Below are 19,885 nucleotides of genomic sequence, written 5' to 3' on the forward strand. Positions count from 1 at the left end.
GCGGTAGGGCAGGTGAGGTGTTCAGTGGCTAGAGGCGTCTGCATACAAGCCTGATGACCCGAGTTCGATCCCCAGGACCGAGAGAAAGGAGAGAGCCAAGCTGCCCTCTGATGTCCACATGTATTCATACATGCATGTCTCAGCACATATATGTACACACCACACACACACACACACACACACACACACACACACGTCAATCAATCAATAAAATTAAGACAATTTTTAAATTTTAGAAATAAATAACAGGACATGTCAGGGTCTTTCTAGAAAGAGCGGGGGTGGAGATGGCGGTACCTGAGTGCGGTGTGCATTTTGAAGGAGTGGGGGTACGGACTGACAGAACTTCTACAGACGTTGTCTGTTTCCCCGCTTTGCAGGTCGCTGTCCCAAACCTCAGCGAAGCCGTGCAGGACGCAGACCTGCTGGTCTTCGTCATCCCCCACCAGTTCATTCACAAGATCTGCGATGAGATCACGGGCAGGGTGCCCAAGAAGGCCCTGGGGATCACCCTCATCAAGGTGGGTACGCGTGCAGAGCGGACAGGAGGCCGGGCCCGCGACCCTGGCTCTCCTCAGTTCGTGCCCTCTCTCCTCTGCCTGGGAAGCTATATCAAGCAACTCCTCACCAGTCATGGCTAAACATCTGACAGGAAGCAACGACAGTGGGGAGGGGGTTTATTTCGGCTCACTGTTTATATGGCAAGATGATCCATTATGGCCAGGGAGACAAGGCAGGCCTGGCCGCGGGCGGCTGCCAGCTCACAGACCACAGGGCAGACAGACTGGAATGTGGCATCAGCTGGCTTGCTGAGTTTTTATTGTGTTTCGCTTTGTGCTGTGGCACTAGAGCTCCTCACCCTGTGCTTGCCCGGCAAGCACTCAGCACAGAGCGATATCCCCGGCCTCTTTTTCTTTCTGGTTCAGTCTGGGACTCTGGCCCAGGAGGTGTGCCACCATTTTCAGGACAGCTGTTTCTCTCTGAGTTAATCCTCTCCGACACTCAGGTGGGCATTACCAGTGACTGGTCCAATCATGGTGACAGTAACCATCCTTGGTGGGTGAGACGGCTCGGTGGGTCAGGTGCTTGCTGTGAGTCTCGGAGATCTGAGTTCAATCCCTAGTGCCATGCTGGAAAGGATGCGGTAGTTTTACTCCTTTTTATCTCCAACTGAAAGGTTTCTTCCCTTCAATTAATTGATATTCTAGGTATTCTTATAGGTACATGCTTTCTTCATCTAGACTTCTAAAAACTGGTCTGCAAACTTTACCGCACAGCTGGTAGTGGGGTCTGTCATAATAATGAGTCCTGAACTTTTCATTTTGGAAGACCTTGCTTGCATCAGGGAACAGTGAGGAGTCAACACACATGCGTCCATGTATGTGAGTTTCTAACCTAGTTACGGAGCTGAACCGTATAGCCGGACATCGAGGTGCCATTTATCAGCTTTCAAAGATGGCTGCACTGATGTCACATTATGGTGGGACAGTTAGATGTGATCAAATGATCAAGAGTCGAGGGGTGCACTGGAGAGGCGGCTCAGTGGCCGAGAGCCACTCAGTGCTCCTGCAGAGGACTAAAGTTTTGTGCCTAGCACCCCCCACACACACCCCCCCAGGAGGCACCTGTTTTAACTCCAACTCCAGGGGACCCAATGCCCTCTTCTGACCTTCTTGGGAACTGCACACATGTGATGGACAGACATGCCCACAGGCAAAACACTTATACATGATAAATAAAAGATAATTTAATAAAGAAAAATTGTGTGAGGTGATTCAGGATGTTCTGTCAGATGGGAGAAGGGTGAGGAGAAGAAGAGGAACATGGAGATAGGACCCTCCCCCCAACATACACACACCCCTTCCGGAGCTGATAGAGTGGTTAACTAAGATACATTTATTTATTTTAGTAATTATGTGGTGTGGTGGTGGTGATGATGAGTGTGTGCATGTATGTATGCACGCACACGTGTGTGCACAGAACTATCTCCTCAGCCGCAGAGAAAAGAATCTTTATGTCACATTCTGAATGGGCCAACTGGTGCGGCAGGAGCTCGAAGTGGGCTCCATGCTTTGCAGCTAAGCCAAAGTCAGATGACAGAGTGGCCGTCCCTCCTCACAGATGCCACCCACTATTCACTGCTGCTGCTGGGCGGAACTAAACCAGGGTCTTCCTTGGGGCCAGAAGCTGACTTTGGGGGTAGCTTGTGACAGCAGTTTCGATCTCCCTGACATCCGGTAACGGCTCCTTATCAGTGGGGTGTGCCAGAAGCTGGAAGCCATCACTGGGCCTGTGTGCTCCCGGGGCCTTCCAGCCAGGCTCCCATTCTGTAAAGTAACCTTAGCAATCTTGGGCGGGGAGGGGGCGGTCTCTGCAAACACCATGGCCAGCTACGGGTGGAGACACAGGGAAAGGCAGTCTGCTTCAGTAGGACTCAGTGGCTGGTGATGGGGTCTGACCCCAAGTGCTTTATTTTAGACTTATTTTAAGCACGGGAGGATTGGTTGAAAAAACTTCCTGATAATCAACTCAATCCATGTGTACAACAAAGCATAAAACCTGACTGTCAAAACTTTGTAAAACACATGTGACATGGTGCATAAAGATGGATTCTATAGATTGATTGAGAAAAACAAGCTCATGGTAAGCATGTGGGAGAGGATTTGGTGTTGTCTCACCACACGGACAAGACAACGGTCACCAGGCTGTTAACCACATGTGTTCCCAGCCTTCTAGATGGAAAACAGGTTATATGTCTCTCCCTTTGAGACAACCCTGTGCGTTTAATATGCCTGTCCCCTTAGTGCTTATAAGTGAATATTTGTGCCCCCCCACATCTTACCCAAAACAAGTTGCTTCATCCTGTCCTCTGTCAGTGCTTGATAGAGACAGAGTTTCACTCTGTAGCCCAGGCTGACTCCCAACTTCTATGTGGCCAAGGCTGGCCTTGAACTCCATGCAGTCCTGTGCCAGCTGGATTACAGGTATGGCGGAACCACGGGTGTGAGTCACCACATGCAACTAAGACTACTTGCAGAATGACTGTCTTTGCCTCTTTGGTTGCAAGCCTCCCCTGACCCATCTGCATCCTTCTAGGGCATCGATGAGGGCCCCGACGGGCTGAAGCTCATCTCCGACATCATCCGAGAGAAGATGGGGATTGACATCAGCGTGCTGATGGGGGCCAACATCGCCAGTGAGGTTGCTGCCGAGAAGTTCTGCGAGACCACCATTGGTGAGGGAGTCTGCAGAGGCCCCGGCAGTGCTGGGTGCTTGGGGGGTACCATTCCTTAGGGGTACCATTCCTGCCCCCACTTGGTTCTTCCCAGTTCTGCCTGAGCCTGGCTACACATGGCCCACCTATATATGCAGGCCTGTTGCAATAGGTAGTGGAGGCAGGAGGATAGGAAATTCAAGGCCAGCCTTGGCTACATGGGGCACTGGGGAGATGGTTCAACAGGTCAAGTGTCTGCATGAGGACCCGAGTCCTGATCCCTAGATCCCGTGAAAAAGCCGGCCATCATCGCTTGCCTGTAATCCCAGTGCTGGGAGGTGGTGACTAATGGATTCCAAAGGTTTGCTGGACAACCCGCCTACGCAGTCAGTGAGCTTCAGGTTCTGTGAAAGATTCTGCTTCTAAAACACATGGAGGCACTGGAGAGAAGGCTCAGCACTTGCTCCTGTAGAAGAGCCAGGTTTAACTCTCAGTGTTGATACAAAGGCTCAGAAATGCGTGCCACTTCAGTTCCAGGGGGTCCAACGCCCATTTCTGACCTCCATGGTACTAGGTACACAGTGCATATACAGACCAATGGACAAGACACCCATACACGTTTATAAATAAAGAAAACAATAGTAAGATGAAGAGTTACTAAGGAAGACACCCAATATTGACTTCTGGCCTTGGTGCCTTCACAGATATCTATCTATATGTACATGAAGGGGGTTGTATGTATTTAACGCAGCTGCCGCTAGAAGCTAGAGATGTAGGATACCTCTGGAGCTGGATTTAGGGGCAGTTTTTAACCACTGACATGGCTTCTGGGAATTGAACTCAGTCCTCAGGAAGTATTCACCGAGCTGTTCCTTAGCTTACTTCATTGTTTGATGGTGCTGGGCCTTGGGCATGCTAAGTGCTCTACCACCGAGCTATATCCCCACCTCCTGGTCTCCAGGTTGATGACATTAAGGACCAGCTTCTGTTTAATTGTAAAGTCGGAAGTCTCTGTCCTGTGAATTCTCTGGAGGGGAAAAGCAGCGGAATTTAGGGCACTAGATGGAAATGCTGTCACCGCGATTGTGCTGCCCCCTTGTGGTGAACACGCCTTCCATGATCCTGAATTTACAAAACCAGTGTTGAGTCATAGTGCTCTCTCTTAAGCGATTCTATATTCACTCACAGAAGTCCTGCAAGGTCCACACACCCAAATATCTAACATTGTTCTTGACATATATGTGGTCTGAAAATTAATATGGAATGGGGATGGGTTGGCATTGCTGACCACCTCCACATGCACAAGTAAGCACCTTGTACAGATAACACACACACACATTCATGTGAGCACACGCACATGCACACACACTCACACTTGCAAACATGAGCTGACTTTGAGTTATTACGGGGCCTGAGCTCTGTCCCCACCAAGACGGTTTTCTTTCAGATTCCTACTTTACTTTGCAGCCACCTGGGAGGGACGAGTGTTTTTTTTTCCTCAGGAGAAAGCTGGAGGAGGTTAAATCAAAGATCTACAAACTTGGCCACGATCCAAGTCACCTGGGGAGCCTCAAAAACTAGCCCCGCTGCTCCATGCCAGAGCTGTGATTTAACAGGTCTGGGCTGTGGCCTGCTTAGGAGTGTTTTTAGAGCTCCCGGGGTAGTAGCGTGTGCAGGCAGTCGTGGGAACAGCTGGCAGGGCCTGGGGCTAGAGTCCTCTGGGGCTTTCTGGTGTCCTGATAGCTGCTTGCTGCTGGCTTGTGGCCGGGATTTACCAAAAAGCCTTTAGGCCTGAGTTTGGAACCCAGGGAGGAGTCCTAACCCACCTGCACCTCCATCGGCCACAGCAGATTTCATGCCAGGCATTATGGGTGAGGTTTTGCTTTGGTTTGCTCTTTCTTTGTTGCTATTGTGTTTTGGTGTTTCTGAGAGCAGTTTCTCCGTGTAGCCCAGGCTAACCTGGAGCTCACGGTGGCCCTTGTCTCAGCCTCACAGATACTGTGGTTACATGCAACATATCCATCAGCAGGGCTGATTCCTTGTGGTCTGGCTTACTTCATTTTTTTGAGATAGGGTCTCACTATATAGATCAGGCTGGCCCCCAGTTCATAGAGGTCCACTGGCCTCTGCCCCCAGACTGCTGGGATTAAAGGCGTGTCATCATACCTGGCTGCTTCTACTGTTTAATCAAAGGTGTCCAAAATACACACAAAAAAAGAATAAAAGTAGCTGGTGTATGACAGTCAAGGAGCGCCCAGCACACCCCAGCCGGCAGCAGGGGAGGGGACGTGGCAGTGGCCAACACAAGACCTCTTGACCAAATGCCCATCCTCCAGGATTTGTAGACGCCACCCTCTAAAACACATGGACCTTACATTCCACTTCGAGAAAGCCTTTTCATGTTTAACAAATTTAAAATGTGTAGCTTAATTTTTTTTCCCAAAATTAGCTAAGTATTATTGTGTAGAGTTAGTGCTGGCGCCAAGCACACATGCCGAGGTCAGAGAGCAACCCCGAGTTCCTGGTTCCCTCCTTCCACATTTTCAGGGCTCCATTTCTGCTATCTGAGCTGAGGTTTACCCCTAAAGCATTACTCCTGTTGGCCGGGCGGTGGTGGCACACACCTGTAATCCCAGCACTTGGAAAGCAGAGGCAGGCAGATTTCAGAGTTTGAGGCCAGCCTAGTCTACAGAGTGAGTTCCAGGACAGCCAGGGCTACACAGAGAAACCTTGTCTCAACAGAAACAACAACAACAAAAACAAAGCACACCTGTGTTAAAGCTTCCACAAGGTTGACTGACTTGATCTTGGTTACTCTGGAGAGTTGGGGTGTCATGGTTCCAAATTATCTTGGTCTATCTTTAGCCCCTTTTATAGCTGAGTGCTACCACCTGTGTGTCTGCTCTAACAGCAGGTAAAACCTTTTGAAATGCATCCACTTAACAGACCGCTGCTGTCCATTAACCCAAAAGCTAAGGACATCACCAGGTGGCACCTGGAACCTGTCAGAAAGCTTTTCCCTACTGTTGTAACCCCCTCCTGATGTTCTCACCCACCGGTGTATTTTAAAAATGCTTTGACTCTTGGCTATAAATGGCTCATGAGCCTATTGTCACGGTGGAGCACGGTATTTGGGGTGGCCTGAATCTGGGTTCCAGGCCATAGTCACTCACCTGAAACTGTCATTCACTGCCCATAGCTATGTGCCTTCTATCCTTGTGTGTGTGTGTGTGTGTGTGTGTAGCTCCGGGTTACTTCTGTTACAAAAGTTAACACTTTAGACCTCTGCTAGGTGTGGGAGTGGACACACGGGACATCACTAATCAATCTTTTACTCTCCCACAGGCAGCAAAGTGATCCAGAACGGCCTTCTCTTCAAAGAGCTGCTGCAGACGCCCAACTTCAGAATCACTGTGGTGGACGATGCGGACACCGTAGAGCTTTGCGGCGCTCTTAAGGTATCCCACCCAGGGGAAGAAGGAAGTACTGAGGCTAGACCAATATTAGCAGTCTGATGTGGGAGAATGGGCTCTGTGTTAGACTAGCTGGTGTGTTGGTTCAGGTGTGTGTGTGTGTGTGTGTGTGTGTGTGTGTGTGTGTAGAAGTCCGAGGCCCATCGCCAGTGTTTGCCCTTCCTTGATTTCCTTCCACTTTGTTGGAGACAGGGTCTCTTTGCTGCTCACCCTCAGGTACACCAGGCTAGCCTGCAGCCTTCTGGGATTCTTTATCACCCCTCTCCCGGGTACAGCTTTGTCTTTCTGTGTCCGGTTTGACCTGGGCTCTGGGGTTAAGTTCAGATGTCAGGCTTGCGTGACAGGTGATTTGCTGCTGGGCCGTCTCTGCAGCTGTGCTCTGCACACTTGACATAGGCTCCCATGAAAAAGAGCCTAGTTCTTGGCTGCCTGGTTGCCCCTTCCTAAGTGGGGGTTCTCTCTCTCCTCTCTCTCTCCTCTCTCTCTCTCTCTCATTTACAAATATCAGTGAATGGTGATTTTTTAAAGTTGCTTTTAGATCATTTTATTTGTGTGCATTTGTTGCATGCATGTATGTGTGTGCACCACACGCCTGCCTGCTCCCCAGAGAGGTCAGAAGAGAGCATCGGGCCTTGAACAGGAGTTATGGGTGGTTATGAATTGTTGTGCTGGAGGTTGGTTCTAATGCTTTGATTCAATCGGGAATCTGCATGTCCAGGCGCTAAAGGTCCTTGTCTCCAATTGGTTTTTGATTGATCAGTAAAGATGCCAGTGGCCAAAGGCTTGTCAAAGGGAGATGGGGTGGGACCCCTAGAATTGCTCTGGCTCGGATTCAGGGGGGATGGGGAGGTGAAAGAGAAATCTCCATGAAGCGAAGGGATGGATGTATGAGCTACAGGGGATAAAGCCAATGAGGCAGGTAGGAATTCTGGGTAATTCTTACCCACTGGCCACTTTCCCATTGGGAAGAAGGTTTAGGAGTGCCCAGGGAGCCAAGGCGGTTTAAAATTAATTGGTGTGTGTGTGTGTGTGTGTGTGTGTCTATTCGAGAATCCAGATAGTTCCTGGATGGGTGTGGGAGCCAAAGCGGTATAGCCCAAACTCACTGCTACAGTCATGTGGGCACTGGGAACTGAACCCAGGTCCTATGCTAGAGTCGTTGTCTCTTTGATCCAAATTGTAGTTTATTTGATACTTTTTCATAATTTGTTCTTGTTCACATGTGTCCATATGGGAAGCCAGGAGGCAGCACTGGATCCCCCAGAGCTAGAGTCCCATATGGCTGTGGGTCACCTGACATGGGTGATGGGAATCAACTCAGGTCCTGTGGAAGAGCAGCAAGGGCTTTTAACCCCTGGGCCATCTCTCCAGTCCCCATTTGGTTTTTATTTCTGTGTATGTGTGTGTGCCTGCACACTCCTCTGTGTACCATATGCATGCAGTGCATACAGTACGAAGCATTGTGAGTCACTTTGTGAAGGTTGGGGTGGACCCTGGGCCTCTGCAAGGGCAGCCAGTGCTCCTAACCCTGGGCTCTCCCCTGGCTCCGACATCTTGTTCTGGGACACGAGGGCTTGGCAGCCCTTGTGTTTGGCTTCTGTGGGACTCACCTTCCTCACCCAGGTGTTATCTTGAGTGGGAATCTGTTCCCTCCCTCCTTCCCCCCGCCCCACACCCCTTGCTGGTTTCTCGTTCCTTTTCATGTGGAACAGTTGTCTCCTGCTGATGTGAGGTTTCTTCAAAGAACAGTTTATCTTTGTTCCCTGGACTGAAAAGAAGCAGTTTCGATTGGCCAGTGACCAGGGATTGTCAGGAGACAAATCACAACAAAATTAATTACTTGGTCAATCTGCCTCTAGCCCCAAGTGGGCAGAAGGCAGGTTGCATCTACTGAGGAGAGCTGTGTCCTGTCAGGGTGGGGAGGGTAGGTCCAGTAAGGAGAGAAGCAAGGAGAAAAGCTGGTCCGGGTTACTTCAAAACGGTGCAGTTGCTTTTGGGGTGTTTGCTGGTTTGTTGGTTGATTGGTTGAGATAGGACATCAAATAGCACTGTCCGGCTCCAATACAACATGTAGCCCAGGATGACCCTGACATTCTGATCCGCCTCCCTCTACTTTCTAAGCACTGGGATTACAGGTGTGCACCACCATGTCTGGTTTATGTGGTACTGGGGCCCAGACCTGGGCTTCATGCTTGCCAGGAAAACAGTCTACCCACTGAGCCACACCGCTCCCTCCCTTTGCTGAGTACAGGGCCAACAAGGCAGGCAGCTGGCCACTGAGATGCATACACAGCCTTTTTAGGATTTTATTTTGAAATAGCATCCAACTAAAATGCCCAGAGTAGCTTTCAACTTTTAATGTAGCCCAGACCAACCAAAGCCGCTCTTTTCCCAACATGCCTAGCGCAGTCTGTCCGGATGGACTCCTGTTTCTGAGAGAAGCTTTGGGACCTGGTGCTTGTCCTGATGGTCAGGCTCATGTTGTCACACTTGCTGAATGACCTCGTTCTGCCAAGACTGGTCTGTGGGGTCTCATGTAGAAGTGTTGCCCAAAGCAATGGCCTCTCATGGTTTTAATCAAGAATAGGTCAAGGGAAATGTTTCTGTGTGTGTCTCTCCTGAAGGAGGCCGCTAAGGAAGGGGGCTACAACAGCTACTTCCTTCCAGGAGAGTCAGGACTGGCTGACCCTGAGTATTTGGAGGTGGAAAATGGAGGCTGGGCCAGCAAGATGACTCTGAGTAAAGTCGCCTCCCACCAAGTCTGTGGACCTCAATTCTATGTGATCCATGTGTGGGGGAACTGAGTTACCCTCTGACAGCCACATGTCCTGCAGTATGCACGCACACTAAATATATACACACTACATAAATGTCAAGGTGTTTTGAGGCAAAGTTTCTCAGTGTAGCCCTTGCTGTCCCAGAACACCACATGTAGACCAGGCTGGCCTCACAGAGCTCTGCCTCCAGAGTACTGGGATTAAAGTTGTATGCCACTATTCCTGGCTTTTAATAAAGGTAATTAAAAAATAAAAAAAAAGGAGGGAGGGGTGGGAGCAATGTAGCTCTCTCTTGGTAAAATGCTTGCTCGGCCTGCAGGAAACCCTGGGTTCAATCATCGCCAGCACCACATAAGCTAGACATGGTAGAACCCATCTGTAATTCAGCACTGGGCAGGCAGAGGCAGGAGGGTCAGAAGTTCAAGGTCATCCTTGGCTACACAGAGTTAGAAACCAGCCTCCCTCCCCACCCTGACTTCTCAGTGTGAGTTCCCTGTTTAATCTAAAATTGCTTCTGGAGTTGGAGCATCTGGGAAGGGAGCCAGGCAGCTGACATCTGACTGTCGCCTGTTTCCAGTGAGCCGTGCTGAGGAAGTGCGGACAGGAAGAGGAAGGCCTATCCCCCCTTCCTTGGGAAGTCTACATCTTTCCTCCTAGTCAGAATTAAACCCAGCTTTTAGATTTAACACTGCGGTCACAAAGTACAAGGCACATTTTAAAACTTCGGCCCAGCTGAAGGCTTGGGCTGCCAGGCGGCATGCATCTCTCTGCGTCTCTGCGTTGGCAGGCCTCTTTCCGCAGTCAACAGGGCCCTGGCTCTGGCGTTATTTAGGGTGAGATTTTTATGGCTTTTAGTAGTTGTCTATTAAAGTAACAATGACCCCTCAACAGCGGGGTTCGTCCGTCTCACCGCCTCATTACTCAGCTTTAGCCGCAAGCTACACAGAGCCCTTTGTAAGTGACTGGATATTCTGGGTTACCACTGGGGAGACCGTGTGCAATCCTACTCAGAATGTAAGGTACTGGGTGAGAGGATCTAGGTGGATGGTTCCAGAAAGTTGTTAGTGGGATCTGGAGTGCTTCTGGCAGGGCACCTGGGTGGGACAGAAAGTGTGAGATAGAGGCGGGTGGAGGCAGAGGGGGTACCCAGGGCCCCTCGTTATCCTTCCCTGGGCTACCACCCATCTTCCCTTGAGTCTGAATCAGGACTGGAGATTTCAAAAACTGAGACGCAGGGACTTTTCATTGAGTCTGGCCCTGGCATCCTATCCTGTAAATAAGGGGATAGGAACCCAGAGTAAGTGACCTGGGTGTCTTTTCTCTATTCCCACCTCTTCCTCACATTCCTCTGTGGGGGTTCCCTCTCCTGGGGCCCTTCCTCCTGGTGTTCACCCTTCCCCTTTGGCAGAAGGGCCAAGGCTCAGACTCCATCCATGGGACCCATCCCATCCCCAGCTTTCTATTTTTGTGGATGTCTAAGAGTAGAAGAACTGCGCCCCGCTCACCCGGCTCAAGGCCCCGTTGAAGACATTGCCGCCCCGCCCCGGTAGCAGGGGCGACTTCCGGGCCCTGCTGGGACCTGGGGAAGGGTTTAACACACCTGTCTTCCAAAGAACCGTAGCATTTCTAACTGTGGCTAGCTTACGGCAGGTTTTCCAGAGCAAATAACTTTTGTTTTTTGATAATAACTTTTGTAGCTGAGCAGACCTGTTCAAACCTGCTCTACCTGGCTCTTTTTAATTCACTGTTTTAGCCAGGCAGGTGCCCCCTAGAGTCCTCTCAGAAGAGTTAGCCTGCCCCACCTTCCTGGTGGGGAAGTTAGTGCCCTGGAAGCTTTGAGGTGGTCCAGACCCCAGGGTCCTGCTGGCAAGGAGTCACAGCTCAGCTTGTCTGCCTGTTCTTCAAGTGCGCACCGGAAGAGCCGGGCTGGCCTTGAGGCCTGCTCCTGCCGCCTTGCTTAGCCAATTGTCAGAGAACTCCTGCCAAACCGTTTTGGTTGAGCAGCTTTTACCGTGAGAAAGCCCTCGCCTGGACTCTAAGGGGGCTCCTTTGTGTCTTTCGCTCCCTGGGCCTGCAGGCATGGTGTATCTCCTGGCAAGCTGCTCACTGCTTCCTTAGCGTCACTGTGTGTGTGTGTGATAAAAGGGGCTGCCACGGGAGACGCTGGGAGGCACAAGTTTATTTTATTTTTAGCTTTTGCAACAGGGCCTTGCAGCTGCTAGGCAGGCCTCTAGCACTGAGCTAAGGTCCGCTGTCGCCGCTGATTGGCGCCTGCCCTTTGACTTCCTCTGTCCTTGAGAAGCCATGGAGGCATGGTCCCATGACACAGGGTGGCAGGGGTGTGAGGAAGCCTCTCCAACCTGAGAGGACAGAGGACAAGTGTCCTAGGCGTCGGGTCAGGGACCCATGGGGCGCACACATACATGTCTGTGGATGCAGCCTCAAGGGTGAGTCTGCTTCTTCTTTCCCTCAGACTGGGGAGGCAGGTAGCCCAGGCTTCAGAGTGAACTGCAGAGGATCTGGTGTGGCCCCACCCTCATCTGTGGGATCCCCTGCAGCAGGAAAGAGCCTGTTCTCTTCACAGTCACAGATAGTTCCTAGGATTGGCTCACCGTGTCATCATTCAGAATAGGTGACACAGACAGTCCGAGAGACAGCAGAGAGCTTCAAAATTCCCATCATTTAGCTAAGAATCCCCTGTAAGCCTCCATTTGTTGACATGACCATCCAAGCTGAACGTGGCAAAGAAAGGCTTAGTGACCACGAGGGACCATTGCGTCGGATGGGACCGATATGAAACATCATGATGTCCCAGCTTAGTGCTCTGAGCATGGGTCTAACCTCGGCCTTCCTAGACTCTTTAGCCAGTTCCTGACGCAGGGCCTGACCTGGAAGCAAAACATGGCGCCTTTGTTGAGGTTTGGGTTTTGCTGTGCTTTTTAACGCTCAGTGCTGGCCCCCAAGGCCTGGTTGCTCCCAGGGACAAGAGATTCTGCACATACAGTGTGACCTTGCTCCTTGATTTAAAACTATTGGCTAAATAACGATGTCGGCAGTCAAAGCTGGGCGGAAGAGACGTGGGTCGGGTTTGGGGTTCCCAGGCTTGGGGTCCTAGGGGAGACATAAGGAGGGAGAGCGGTATATAGAGGAGGAGGAAGGTGCCACGGGGTAGAGTTGAGTCAGGAAAACATGGCTATGAGAGATGGCCAGCTGGAGTTAAGAGCTGCCCAGACGGAGCATGGCAAATTCTAAAATGGGGCTATTGGTGGGGAAAAGGATTCTATTAGCATAGAGGGTAGATATCTGCACAGCTCCAGTGTTGAATAAGGCTTTGATAAAAGTAAACGTGGGTTTTGTTTTTGTTTTTGTTTTGTTTTGTTTTGTTTTTTTGGTCTGGGAACCAGAGAGACAAAGGAATGGCAGAGAGCCGGGGGTGGGATTAAATGTATTTTTATACCCGTGTCTCTGCGTCCACTGTCCGGGCAGCATCATTTGAGGTCAAGACCATCATGAGGTAGCGAGGTAGCCTCCAGAGGAATCAGATGGCCTGTTGGACCTCCAGAAAGAAGGGGTCCGGCCGTCATTTGCACACATTTTATTGTCCCTGTTATGAGTGACAAGCATTTTCTACAAGGACTGGAGAGAAGGTGCCTTGGGTCTGTGGCCCACAAAGACCGTCTCAGTCATTCAGCCTGTGTTAACTGAGTCATCTGCCATCAGTAGGCGGATGTGGCCCGGGTCCTATAGAATGTGACTGACCAACACAGGCCTTAGGTTGGTATCCTCCATCCCAGATTATCCTCTGTGGAGCCGGAGTTCTGTATCTGATTTGCTGGTGCCTAGGAGACACAACACAATGCACAGAGTGGATACCCATGAATATTCATTTAGAGATACTGCAATGAGACAGATGGCTGAGACTGTATTTGTATGTATTCGAGCCGGCTCCTAGGCCACAAGAGAGATGCCCTTGTGAGCTCACGACAGACGCCAACCAGAGTCTCAGTGATCCAGCTGCTGTCGCATTCCGAGTTACCCACCTTCCCGTCACTTTGCACTGGCGTGAATCTCAGTTTGGGGGCTTAAAAAAAAAACATTTGTCCTGGGGTTCAAACTCAGATGCTTACGTTTGTTTGCAAAGTAAGTGTGATGTGCTAGTGCTGCCTGCAGGGTGGCATGGGGCAGTGCTGGTGCTTGTTTGGGGCAGGGTATGTGACTTGGACAGAACTGGAACTTACTGTGTAGACCAAGCTGGCCTCAGAATTGCAGCAATCCATCGGTCTCTGCTCCCTGAATTCTGGAATTAAAGGCATGGGGCACCAAGCCCAGACTAGCACTCAGTTTTGATTTAAAAACAAAACAAAACAAAACAAAACAAAACAAAACAAAACAAAAAAAACCTTAAAAGGCAAACTAGTTTGTCCGAAGAGAAAAGCTGCTGTCAGCTGACCTGCTCCAGTGTCATCTCCTGCTTTGTGGTCTCTGCAGAACATTGTCGCCGTGGGAGCCGGCTTCTGCGATGGCCTCCGCTGTGGAGACAACACCAAGGCCGCCGTCATCCGCCTGGGCCTCATGGAAATGATCGCTTTCGCCAAGATCTTCTGTAAGGGCCAGGTGTCCACGGCCACCTTCTTGGAAAGCTGCGGGGTGGCTGACCTCATCACCACCTGCTACGGAGGGCGGAACCGCAAGGTGGCAGAGACCTTCGCCAGGACCGGGAAGGTACCCTGAACCCCAGCCTGCTCTACTTGATTCTGAGACCTCAGACTGGGAGATATGAGGCCTGTTCCCACAAAGATTTCCTATAACATTGATACCAGTTCTCTCTGCCCTGGCTGTGCTCCCCTGAGTGTTCTAACCCTTAAATGCTCTTATCTTTTTGCTTTCTTTTAATAAGTTAGCATTCAAAGTAACAGGCTTGCGATAGCATTTTTGTAATACTTAATTTAGGTTAATCTTCCCTCTGCCTCCCAGCTACACTCTCCCCACCCCATGTCTGATTGCGCCCTTCCACTGCCGGAATTCCCCCTCCTTTCATCTTTATATCACGGGCCTTCTCCCTCTTTTGCCCCTTCTCAGGGCCCCTTTCTGGCCTCTTCTCACACTGCGCCAGCATGAATACACAGATATGAGAACTAGGCACTCAGAGGCTCGGCCACACAATCCCACCATGTTGGATTAGATCACCAGCATACCTCTGAAGAGCTGTCTGTAGCCATATGAACCTGTAGTTTCAGTGCTGGGGAGGCAGAGACTGGGGGATGCCCTGCGGCTTCCTGGTCAGTGAGCCCAGTTAAGTTGTCGAGTTCTGGGCTCAGGGAGGAAGGAGACTAAGAAGATAAACCTCTGACCTCTCCATGCATGTGTACACATGGGCATGGACACATGTGCACATGCAAGCACGTGCACACACACACACACACACACACAGGAGAGGTCACGCACTCTTTGTCTTTCTGAGCCTGGTGGCTTCATTTAACAAGACACTTCCCAGTCCCATTTGCCTGTGAATTTGAAGGTTGCATGTTTTCTCACGGAATGCCCTTGTCCTTTCCTTGACTGGAGACAGGCATCTCAGCTCTCCTCCATCTCTCTCAGGAGAAATAACTGTCACATGGATGCTTTCTTTGTCCTTCTTAGACCATCGAAGAGCTGGAGAAGGAGCTGCTGAACGGGCAGAAGCTCCAGGGACCCCAAACCTCCGCCGAGGTGTACCGCATCCTCAAGCAGAAGGGGCTGCTGGACAAGTGAGTCCCTGTCGGCTGGGTTGCTCCGGCAGTCACAGTGGGCAGATGAGGGAAGCTTCGAGATCAGGGTACTCAGGACGTGACGGGATCTGTTTAGACTTCTATGTGTTATGGACTTCTCTTGTGGGAAATATCTATTATACAAAACTGATTTCAACTTCATTGAGAAGACTTCATTCTGTAGATTAAGCATGCTACAGGATATGAAATTTAGTCAAGTATGCCCAACATTTTCATAAGATGCACCTCGCATTTCAGTAACAACAACAAAACATGCAACAACCATAAAAACATTAACAAAAAATGCAAAAGAAGCCTCAGTGTCTTAAGTCAACTCATAATTTCTTGGGCTGGGCTATTATTATAGCGTGGAAGGCGCAGTAGACACAGCTGCTTGGTTCTGGTTTGTTCTACAGTTAATTACCTTCATAATTACCTCTCTGGTTTGCTTTTAAAAAAGGGCCTCACAACATAACCCTGGTTGGCCTAGCACTCACTATATAGACGAGGGTGGCCTTGAACTCATAGAAATCTGACTGCTTCTGCCTCTCAACCCTTAGAATTTAAGGTGTGTGCCACCATACCCAGCTACTTTGGTTTTTATGAAGAGATAGAAGTGTGAGCTGGGTGTGATGGTTCATGCCTGAAATTCCAGCATTGGAGAAACTGAGTCAGGAGGATTGCTACAAGTTTGGGGCTAGGTTAGGCTACAAAGAGAGTTCAAAGTCAACCTTAGCTATATAGGAAGACGGTGTATTTTGAAAAGGGCAGGGAGGGTGATCTGTGCGTGGTAGCCCTCGTCTGAAACCTTAGCACTCGTCAGACGGAGCTGGGAGGATCAGGAGTCCACTGGCAGCATCCGAAGCTAGCACAAGAAGCTTGGAATCCCAGTGCGACCCTGGCTCTTTCTGGGGTGATTGATCTTCATGCACAAAAACGGGATCCTGGGTTGATACACCTCAGTTAGTAAGAAAAATTAGTCAGAAGTGCAATTACAGAAGCCAAAAAGCAAGGTTAGTCTATTTGGGAACTTTGCCAGAACATTGAAGGATTGGGTCTTTGTTCTTGTTTTGGCTGGTTTGGCTATGTACATCCTGGCTTATAAGGCCTGAATGATACTTCACTGGTTATGCTGCTGTCTGTGGGCCTGTTTATGCTGCTGTCTGTGGGCCTGTTACAACATGCCAACGCACACACACACACACACACACATATGAACCCACTCCAAGAGGTGCGGTGCACAACCTGACTTGTCCTTTCCACTCCCCGCCTCTAGGTTTCCCCTCTTCACTGCCGTGTATCAGATCTGCTATGAAGGCAAGCCCGTCACACAGATGCTGTCCTGCCTACAGAGCCACCCGGAGCACATCTGAAGAAAGTCAGGCAGCCATCAGGAACAGCTCTGCCTTGCCCACTGTAGGACCTCCAGAAAACCAGGGCCTGGCAGTCAGATCCTGCTGAACTGTACTCTGATCTGAATACATACAAAATGTTACAGCTTTTTCTCTGTGCCAGGAGAGGCACTCCACTGGCTAAGAGGTGTCGGGTAACAGCTACAGACACACACACACACACACACACACATATTAGTGAGTGTGTGTGTGTGTGTGTACAAGTGTGTACCTTTCTCATTCTGTGAGTGTTTCTCTGAACCCAAATCAGGTGTCTATTTTAACGATCACATTTCAAATTTCCCCTCCAGGGCAGCTTGTGAGATTAAAACTAACAGCTAAATTTTATGGTTGGGACTCATTTATATGAGGAACTGGGTATTTTTCCCTCTGAAACAGTTACCCAGCATTAAAAAGGTCTAGATATATGTGCATTTGAAGACCACTTATAAAAAATACAGCATCTCAGCTCAAGCTCCTGGATTGTGGATTGATAGCTTAACAATCAGGTGTTAGATACTCCACGTACACATCTCTTCTTGATACAGATACCACATATCTCCCCTCTTTCCTCTTCCTTCGCTGCTAGAATGGGCTTTTATACAGACCCAACAAGGTGGAGGAAGAAATGTGACATCCCTGTAGTAGTTGACATTTCCTCCTGGGGACACTTTATCATGCTCGTTGCTCGGTGGGACTTTTCTGCAGCTGTGTCTCTTCAGGCTTTGTGGAACCCTCAAGGGGGCCACTGTCACTTCTCATGTGAGAAGCCATAGCGGTACCCAGTCACCCAGGGACATGGAGACCTTCCTCCATCCCTCCTGGATGGAACCTGCTAGGATGTCACTGGGCCCCTCTGACCAGGCTGTTTGTAGGAATGATATGTCCAGCCTTTCCAGAGGGCAGAGAGGGCTTCCTGACTTGGACATTTGTGTGGTAGAGTCGGAGAGTCACCACCCCAAGTGCTGTCCCCAGTGGGGTCATTGCACTCTTAAGAAAGAGGGTTCCCAGGCCTAAAAAATGGCCAGTGATTCAACATTGCCTTCCGTGCATTTCTGATGCTCACTACAGTTTGAGAGCTACTGCATTAGAGAATTTACAGCCTTTACCGAACAATGTTCTCTAAGAGACAAGTGTCCTGGAGTCTCCTGGCTGTGCCAGGTGGACCCTGGAATGCACAGGTGAGTGTGGCCATTCCAGTTGCCTGCCTCTTCACATGTTCCTAGAGGGGGAGGGAGCCTGGATGCTAGGAACCTGATAAGCTAATAAGTCCCAAACACATCAGACCATGAGAGGTTTGTTTTTGTTTTACTAGAATATTAACCATAATTTCTAGAGAATACTGCTATAGAGTGAGAGTGAGGTGACCCTCACTCTCCACAGGAATTCAGGATGACTAACTTCCTGTGAGAATTTGTTCTATGTAGCCTGGGCTGGCCTTGAACTTGTCACCTTCTTGCCTCTGTCTCCTGAGTGACCTGGGTTTTTCCATTTCTGACCTTTCCTCAGGAGACAGGGTCAAGCACAGGCAAGTTGTTGTTGACCTCACTGAAACGCACACTATATGGAGTGAGTGCTTTGGATGTTAGAATTAGAACACGAATGATTTTATCTTTATTTTAAAAGCCAGACATCCCGTGGGTGGGAAGAGCGCACGGATGTCATTGTCCTGTGCTTTTAGCTTAGGAGAGTTTCCACTTCCTCTCATCCTGGGTTTAGCAGCCCCCACCCTCCTGTACATCCCTTAATATAACTGAAAATGATTGTAAAATAAATTTTTATGAGAATTTTTAAAACTATCCAAGAAGACTTTTGGAGCATTGTAAAGTCCCATACCTAAAGCGCACAGCAGGCTGAATATTTCAGATGTCCTAATGATGTTGTCAATCAATTTGTTTCTTGCCTCCTGATAAGTCTTTTTATTAAAAAAAAAAAAAAAAAACTCTGTACATATGTAACGAAGAGTTACTTTTTAAGATATCCAAAGGGCTGAGAGCTACCGTGGTGTCTACAAAGTAGCACAGTGCAGAATTGTTAACCTTTGTGTTTGCATCTTCATTTACATCCACCCTCTCGCTGGCCTTGTACTTCCGGGTTCTTCCTTCCCTCATGAATGACCCTTACTGACTGACATCCCCCTGAAGTCAGCTGGTGTGTTTATCCTAATCCACCCATGATGGAAACAGGCAAATTTCTTTGTGCTCTGATGACCAGAGGCGTTACTCTGAGTTACCTATTTTTGTAACCACCTGCAGATTGGTGTTTCTTGTGGTGATAGGATCAGAGACACCTAGAGTAGAAATTTCACCCATGAATGTAAAACTAAGCTCTTGCCTTGCTACTCTCCACCACAGTTTTGGACAAATCTCTGGAAACCCGCCTCTGGGGCCTAAGCCTGCCTTCTGGTGTTTTCACAGCTGGCCTAAGGAGGGTGCTGTGTTGAGATTGCAGTGTCTAAACAAAATTGTTTCTCTGCCACTTCTGATTGGCTGGCTCCTACTTCCATATGTACTGTATTTGTTTACAGACTGCCTGTGAGTGGTTGCATAGTGTGAAAGCTTGGTTTAATAAACACAACCTCTCAAACCTGTACCATGGAGCCTATTTTTCCTTTGTTTTCATAAATTATTACTTTATGTTGAGGTATGCTTGGCGAAATTGTGTCCCTGTTCTTACCTACCTAAGGCCTTCTTTGATTGCCTTTAATAAAAAATCAGATGGCCAATTAGCTGGGCAGGAAGTGGAAGGCAGGGCTTCCTGGGAGGGAGAAAAGAACTCTGGGAAGAAGGAGGCATGAGAGAAGACAGACCTGACTTTGGGACTGGTAGGTAGCCACATGGCTGGATGAGGCTAGGTAGTTGGGTTAACTTAGACGAGCTAGATGAGGATCTGCCCAGCTAATGTCCAAAGCTCTGAAATATTAAATGTCTGTTTATTTGGGGGAAATTTGGATAAGGAATAATTGCCATCATATTAATTTCCAGCACTAATTAATACAGAATTTTAATAATCATTTATTTTACATTACAACTTTATTGTATGTGTATGGATGGATGTGTTTGGCCTGAATGTATGTACATACACTGTGAGTGTGCCCGGTGCCCACAGGGGAGAGGAGGGCACTGGATCCCCTGGAACTGGAGTCACAGATGGTTCCAAACCTAGGTCCCCTGCAAGACCAGCCAGTGCTCCTAACTGCTGAGCGTCTCTCTGAGCTCCCTTTGGTTTTATGAGTCGGGTTTCATGCAGCTCGGGCTAGTCTCTGACTTACACACCTGCAGGG

The 19,885-nt window shown here is 49.3% G+C and overlaps 1 protein-coding gene across 2 annotated transcripts in view; it reads left to right on the forward strand.

Moving 5' to 3' along the window:
• The window catches only part of Gpd1l (glycerol-3-phosphate dehydrogenase 1 like), a 35,562-nt gene extending 16,368 nt beyond the window's left edge, over window positions 1-19,194 (forward strand). For both annotated transcript variants that reach the window (XM_052187071.1, XM_052187072.1), the window contains exons 3-8: window positions 381-521; window positions 3,097-3,235; window positions 6,560-6,672; window positions 13,953-14,186; window positions 15,105-15,211; window positions 16,488-19,194. In XM_052187071.1, coding sequence (XP_052043031.1) covers window positions 381-521; window positions 3,097-3,235; window positions 6,560-6,672; window positions 13,953-14,186; window positions 15,105-15,211; window positions 16,488-16,584 — 831 coding nt within the window. In that variant the 3' untranslated portion in view covers window positions 16,585-19,194. The remainder of the gene's footprint in view (window positions 1-380; window positions 522-3,096; window positions 3,236-6,559; window positions 6,673-13,952; window positions 14,187-15,104; window positions 15,212-16,487) is intronic.
• The last annotated feature ends 691 nt before the right edge of the window (window positions 19,195-19,885 follow it).

This window comes from Apodemus sylvaticus, chromosome 7 (genome assembly GCF_947179515.1).
Source record: "Apodemus sylvaticus chromosome 7, mApoSyl1.1, whole genome shotgun sequence".
Lineage (NCBI taxonomy): Eukaryota > Metazoa > Chordata > Mammalia > Rodentia > Muridae > Apodemus > Apodemus sylvaticus.